Source organism: Petaurus breviceps, unplaced genomic scaffold, assembly GCF_028583685.1.
Source record: "Petaurus breviceps papuanus isolate PSGF00001 unplaced genomic scaffold, PetGlider_PUasm1.0 287, whole genome shotgun sequence".
Classification (NCBI taxonomy): domain Eukaryota; kingdom Metazoa; phylum Chordata; class Mammalia; order Diprotodontia; family Petauridae; genus Petaurus; species Petaurus breviceps.
The window spans coordinates 463,132-470,100 of NW_027186029.1; the positions used below are offsets into that span (position 1 = coordinate 463,132).

General features: G+C 58.4%; 2 protein-coding genes and 1 pseudogene across 2 annotated transcripts in view; 1 reads left to right on the plus strand and 2 right to left on the minus strand.

The window, feature by feature from the left end:
• The window catches only part of LOC138167675 (zinc finger protein 850-like), a 762,790-nt pseudogene that overhangs the window by 375,328 nt on the left and 380,493 nt on the right, over positions 1-6,969 (minus strand).
• SUSD2 (sushi domain containing 2) overlaps positions 1-6,969 on the plus strand; it is a 423,767-nt gene that overhangs the window by 169,638 nt on the left and 247,160 nt on the right. The gene's annotated exons all lie outside the window — the stretch shown is intronic.
• The window catches only part of BCR (BCR activator of RhoGEF and GTPase), an 81,208-nt gene that overhangs the window by 22,460 nt on the left and 51,779 nt on the right, over positions 1-6,969 (minus strand). Inside the window, 4 exon segments of the mRNA XM_069096689.1 lie at positions 2,297-2,375; positions 2,507-2,611; positions 5,236-5,311; positions 6,315-6,434. Of these exon segments, the coding sequence (XP_068952790.1) occupies positions 2,297-2,375; positions 2,507-2,611; positions 5,236-5,311; positions 6,315-6,434 (380 nt within the window).

Below are 6,969 nucleotides of genomic sequence, written 5' to 3' on the forward strand. Positions count from 1 at the left end.
GGGGGATGGTGCATACAGACGGTACCGTAATGTAGCATGTAGCGCAGGGGATCACCTTCACTACAGTAGCAATCTCAATAGGGCTTATTTTCAGGGGAGGGCTTATTTTAGAGGAATCTTACACAGTAAGGGGAGGGCTTATTTTCGGGATAGTCTTATTATCGGGGAAACACGGTAGGTAAATGATATTTGTTTGATTAAAGTAAGATTTTTAACCCATTTTGAATTGCTTTCCTTTAGAAAAGCAGATCAAAGAACCTGTGCTAGCAGCCATCCTGAGTTTGCTGAGGTGTTTGCTGCTACAGGGGGCCCTCTAGTTATCTGGACCCCCTCTGGAGCACTCTCCCTAGGCCTCACAGGGATGTGGTGGGGCCTCTACTTATCCAGAACCCCACTGGAGCCCTCTCGCTCTGCCAAATACTCAGCAGAGGGGAGCTGAGGACACCCCCACTTGCCTTCATCATCATTTCATCCTTCCTGAGCTGGAGGAACCAATCAGGGAGGAAATGAGCCCTTGGACCTGAGCCTAGAACCTGGGACAGCAAAGGAGAGATCTGGGCCAGGTCTGAGCTGCCTGCTGCTGTGTGGGAGGGAAGCTAAGACTGAGCGCCCTGGGGGTGGGAGGGCCTGGACCCACTGGCCTCACGGCTACATCAAACCATCAGCTGTTTCTCCTGATAAATGGTACCTGCTTTCCTTTCCATCTGGTCTGGGCAGCACCGGGGGCACAGGCAGAGCACTGGGTCTGACATGTGTGGGAGCACCAGCCTCACAATGGAGATTCACTCTTTCAACTTTCTCCACACAGTGCTCCCTTAAGGGTCATGCCCAGCCCAGGCTCCCCCTGGCTCTCCTCCACCCTCTCTGGCCACTCTTACTTGCAATGGAAATAGGAATTTGAAGATCTTCCCTGCCCTTAATAAGCCTAGGTGAATTTGAGGACCTTTCCCCCTAATAGGCTGCAGGTGCTCACCTGGAGCCTGTGGTGGGAGGCTGGTTTTTCAGGAAGGCACAACTGTTGCTACTTTGTAGACAAGTGGCTCATGAGGGTTGTGCCATTCTCTGACCCAGGAGAAGGGCATATACACTCTGAGGTGAGGTTTTGCTGTGGGGCTCCCTTTGGGAAGAGCTGTGTGACTTGGCCAGATGAGCCTCCAGGCAGCCCTTGAGCCCCCGGCTTTGAAAACCCAGATGTTGGGCTTCTCTCTCTGGTGACTGACTAGGTATGGATGCAATGGTCAGACAGCTGGAAGCCCGTCTGCTGAACTTTCTCTGTATTTCTGTCTGCTTGTAACTTCTGTTTGTATTCTCTGAAATTCGGGGTGTTGACTTTTCCTCCTGCACTAGGTAAATGATATAGGTTTGATTGAAGTAAGATTGTTAGCCCTTTTTGAGTTTCTTTCCTTTAGAAAGGCAGATCAAAGAACCTGTGCTGGCAGCCATCCTGGGCATGCTGGGGTGTTTGCTGCTACATTCCTCTGTCTCCTCCGGACCAGGCCCTCACACCGTAAGTGTCCCCCAGGGCTCTGTCCTGGGCCCTCTGCCCCACTGCTCTGGGTCATCTCATCAGCTCCCATGGATTGGATGACCATCTCTGGGCCAGTGACTCTGAAGTCCACCTGTCCTGCCCCGACCTCTCTGTTGACCTCCGTCTCACCTCCCAAACTAGATGTCCAATAGACTTCCAAAACAGACCTTGTTGCCTTGGCTTCCCTGGACCGTCCATCTTCCAAACTTCCCCATGACTGTGGAAGTTCCCCCTGCCAGGCTCTAAGGCTCCCAACCTTGGGGTCATCCTGGGCTCCCCACCTCATCCTCCAGATCCAATATGGTGTCCCCTCGGCCTCTACAGCATCTCTGTCCCCTCCTCTGCCCCTGCTCCCAGGCTGGCGCAGATCCTCATCTACTCACGACTGGACTGGGGTGGGGGCAGGCTGCCTGCCTCAGCCTCCAAAGTCTGATGGTGTTACGCCTACTGCTCCCTCAGGCGTCCCTCAGGCGGACTCTACAGGCTACGTTTGCTTCCTGGAGCCCCCTTTTCCCTCCCCCATCAGACTCTGCATCCTCTGGGCTGGAGCGAAGCCACCCATCTCCCTCCTCCAAGCCCATACCTAGAGCCACCTGTGCCTGGGGACAGTGGCCCTCCTTGGTCTCATCTGCTTGGGTGTGGAGGGAGCTCCCACATCCAGGCCATATTCCCAGGTGTTCATGTGGCTGGTTTGGGTGGCACTGCCCAGCACCCATGAAGCTGCCCAGTGGGACCTTTGGCGGGGCTGCCCCTGCCCAGAGTCCTCACTTACTTGAGCTCTGCTTGAAGCCTGTGGCTGAATGGACAATAACGTTCAGGAATCCATAGAGGCCGGTGGACTCATCATCTGGGCAAGAGAGCAGGGAGGGGTGTCAGAGAGGGGCACAGTGATGCCGGCCTGGCAGGAGCTAGGAGGGAGGGATGCAGCGATGGCGGCCCAGGCTGCTGGGGATGGCAAGAGGCCAAGGTCCTTCCTACCCTCTTTATTGATGGTCAGGGGGATGTGGTGGACCGTCTGGAGCTTGACGCAGGAATTGGTCAGCATCTGAATCTCCACAGAGGTGAGAGAGAAGCTCTTAAAACCTGTGGGGTGAGACACAAAACTGTGGGGGAATGGTCTGAGCTGCTGGACGCCTGGCCTGTGCAGAGGCCCGGTGTGCGGCTGCCTGGCAGGGTCCAGCCCTGAGTGGGCCATGGGCAGCCCTCACCTCCCAGCTGGAGTGGGGAGCAGGGAGGGATCTTGGCTCTTCCTGGGGGCCAGGAATGGGAGGCAGGGCAGAACACAACACTGGGTCCACCAGAGGGAGGCTGGCACTCCAAGCCAGGGGCCTGCAGGGGGAGTTAGGGGTGGGGAGGAGGCTGAAGGCCTTCAGCCAGAGAATGACCCGTGAGTAAGGAAATGAAGTCAGGCAGCTTGGGGGCGGCAGGAAGAGGGGACAGAAGGTGGCCCTGCCACAGCTTTGGGCCACTCACTCACTGGACACGAGAAGAGCCAAAGGGAGTAGCCCAATTTGGATGTGGGAGAAGGGGCTGGCAAAGGGTCAGGCTGCCTGGGGCCTACTTTGGTTCACCTCACAAGCATGGGGCTAGTGTTTGGGAACAAGTAGGCTGAACCATCTGCCCCCAAAAAGAGGAGAGAAAGGATTCATGGGGCTTGGTGCCCTCTGAAGGTGGCCCAGGATGCCAGGGGCAGGGCTCTACATTCTTATCACAGACACTTCTGGGGGACCCTTGGCAGGAAAGAGCATCCTCTGTGAGAGGTGGGGCCGGGCTTGGGTGAAACAGACCCAGCAGGGGCTCAAGCTGCCAGCCAAATGCCCACCACCAGTGCATCTATGGGTGCCCTTCTCTGACCTCTATCTGTACCTCTGCTCCTGGGGTCCCAGCCTGGGCCGGGGCTCATGCACACACTCCCACTCTCACCCTCTGCTCACCATTCGAGCACCCCCTGACTTCAACGCCCCCTCATCTCTGGGTCTGCATCACCAGCTTCCAGTGAGACTCATGTGACTGCCACTCCCCTAAAGCCTGTGGGGGTGGGTAGTGTACCAAGGCTTTGGGGCCAGCCTGAAACCTGGCTCTTCCCCCGTCACCAAAACACAACAACCTGGGACTGTGTCCAGGACTGGGGAGGGAGGGGACAGTCCTGTGGCCTCTGCCCCATCAGGGTCTCAGATTTCCTGGCCAGGCCCTCTTGTCCCCCAGGGCTCTGTCCTGGGCCCTCTGCCCTCTCCCTCTGGGTCACCTCATCAGCTCCCATGGACTGAATGGCCATCTTTGGTGACTCTCATGTCCGCCTCTCTGCTGGCCTCTGGCCTCACATCTCCAGCTGCCACTCAGACGTCACCAGGTGGACGTCCAGTGGACACTTTGGACATCACAATCTGGACCTTCCCACCTCCCCCATTTCTGTCGAGGGCTCTGCCCTCCTTCCAGGCCCATGGGCTCCCAGGCTAGCGGCCCCCCCACACCCCATGGCCTCCACACCTACTCTATTGTCCTCTTTCCTCCACCCCCAGCAGCTGTCTGACGTCATCAGCACCTATGCTCCGCGGGACGCCCGGCACATAATGGGTGCGTAACAAACGTCTCCTGACTCTCTCCTGGCCTGTTGCAGTAGCCTCTGTGTCCCCCTTCATGCGCTGCCACAGCAGAGACCCCAAAGCACACGTGGATATGACCACATCCCTCATCTCTGGGGGCTCCAGCGGTCTCCTAGGTGAATAGAGACTGACTCTTCTGGCCCTGCTGCCCCACCATCTCCTGCCTCTGTGCCTCTGACCAGGCAGTGTCCCTCCCTGGCACTCCTCCCTCCCTTCTGCCCTTCAGAACCCTTCCTGGGAGAGACTTGGTAGTAACTGGGGACATCTGAAGCATTTACTCTCCTATGTTCGGTAGAAACAGGCTCTCTGTGAGCGCAGCAGGGGCTGGTTCCTTGCTCTTGGCATCCCCAGTGCCCAGTCCAGCAGCTGGCACATGAGGCAGGCTCAGCACATATTTGGGGGATGGACAGAGGGTACAGGTGGGTGGATGGATGGACAAATAGATGGATGGACAGACAAATAGATAGATGGAAGGGACAGATGGCTGGATGGGTGGATGGGTGGATGGGTGGATGGATGGACAAATAGATGGATGGGCAGATGGATGGATGGGTGGGTGGATGGATGGGTCAAGGACCCATCCCAGAACAGGGAATCCTGGACAGAATCTGCAAGGGCACAATCAGGCTGGCTGTTAGCACAAGCACCAGCAGGGAAAGCAGTCCCCAAGTGTCCCAGGAGGCCTCAGAGGCAGATGCCCATTTCTTAGGGGGGAATGTCCAGGAGCCCTTTGCAAGAACAGGAGGGGGCCATGCTTCCTACTATATGTTTCTGCAGCCCTAACTGAGAGTTTCCCCAGGCAGGCAGTGAAGGAACCAGGTACAGGAAAGAGAAAAAGACAGAGACAGAGAGACAAAGCTGGAAAGATAGCAGATGAGGGAAGGAGGTCTGTGAGAAGGGGCTTGAAGGCAGCAGCAGGGGGTCGGATTAGGCACAGAGGGGGTGGCTGTACCACAGTGGGAGGGCCTCCCAAGACACTGGTAGCTGACAGGTGATGGGGCAGGGCTTGGGAGGACCCGCCTGAGCCTTGGGGGAGAGGGTCTGGAGAAGGAGGATGGGGAGAACCCCAGGGTCAGGTGCCTCCGGCACGGCCAGGTCACTCACATTTCTTCTGCTGCTCTCGGACGTTCTCCCTCCACTCTGCACGCTCATAGTCCGATGAGATGAGGAACGTGTAGCTCTAGAACAGAAGATAGCCCTGGCTCTCATCACTGTGGGCTTGGCCAGGCTGCCAAGGTGCCCGCATCTCAGCGGGTCCTCACCACTGCCCAGAGAGGGAGGTACTAATGTCAGCCCCATTCTACAGGTGAACAAACTGAGGCAGGCAGCGGTGGCCATCCACCACGCCGGGAACCCTGCCCCCTCTCCTCTCCCAGCTCCAAGCCCACCTCCTCCAGGAAGCCCCCTACACACGTACTTGGGCATTTCATCTCCCGTTAGGGTGGGAGCCCTTGGAGGGGGGACGGGTTGGGGTCTCTCTGCGAGCCCAGCACTTACATGGGCCCTGGTGCATAGCAGGCACTTTATCAGTGTTTACTGAAGTGAAGGGAAATTACTTGCCCAGGGTCCCACAACCAGGGAGTGTGTGAGACTGAATTTGAACTCAGGTCTCCCTGACTCCAGGCTCAGCGCTTTGCACCCTGTGGTGCCCTCTCCTGCCCCATAACTGCAAGTGTATCCTCAAAGATGAAGGAGGCTCCTGGAAGGGGCTGGGTCAGGCAAGGGTGGGAGGGGAGAGGAAGAGACCTCCGCATCCCAGCCTTCCTAAGGAACCCACCTCCCTGGGGTGCTGCCTCAGCATCCCAGCCTCTCTGCCTCCCAGCCTCCCTAAGGAGCCCACCTCCCTGGGGCGCTGCCTCTGCATCCCGGCCTCTCTGCCTCCCAGACTCCCTAAGGAGCCTGCCTCCCTGAGCTTCTCATAAGACTGGGAGCCCCTCGAGGGCAGGGACTGTCATTCTGTCTCTGACTCCCCAGCGCCATCACTCCTCACTGACTGCCTGACGGCTCACAGGAGCTGGGCGCTGGTACCCCAGCAGAGGAGCACTGGCCCAGGGCTCGTCAGACTCACTCCCTGCCTGAGACGCCCCCGAGATTCCTCAGCTCTCTCTGTCTCTTGCAGAGAGAGCCTAGGGCTGGGACAGGCCGCCACCTGAGCGTGGGCTGCTACCTGTACGTGCGCCTACCTTGCCGTGGCGGTTGTGGACCCTGAACGCCATGCTCGGTGACATCAGCAGGAGCAGAGACTCTTGTTCTGAGAGTTTCTTCTTGAGTCTCTCGATGACCTTGCTGCCTTTGTTTGCCCTCTGCCAAGGAGAGAGCCTGGGTCAGGACGCCCAGGGAGGAGTCCCGGGAGGAGAGGGCAAGGCTTGGCCGGCTCGGGGCGGCCCACTGCCTGGGGAGCTAAGCTGGGCCTGGCATCACCACCTTGCACACGGGCCCCAGCAGCGTGAGGGGAGGAGAGAGGCAGGCTCCCAGGGCCTCACCAGGTGCCAGGCTCTGCCCTGAAGACACCAACTAGGGGTCAAAGTAAAGTCTTCCATTTGGACCCAAAAAATCAAGGGCCCAAGCACAGGAGGCCAGAGGAGGCCTGGCGAGGGGCAAAACTGCTGTGAGCCAGCAGTAGCCTGTGGCCGCTGAGAAAACTCCCTCGATCTTGGGCAGCGTTCGGAGGGGCTGAGCTCCTAGAGCCAGAGAGGGGACAGTCCCACCGTCCTCTGCCCAGCCAGGCCGGCCACCCACTGTCCTGGGCTGGCTCTGTCCTGGGCACCAGCATGTAAGATGGGGAGAGCCCTGAGGGGCGCTACCAGGATAGAGAAGGGCCTGAGTCCAGGAAGGGAA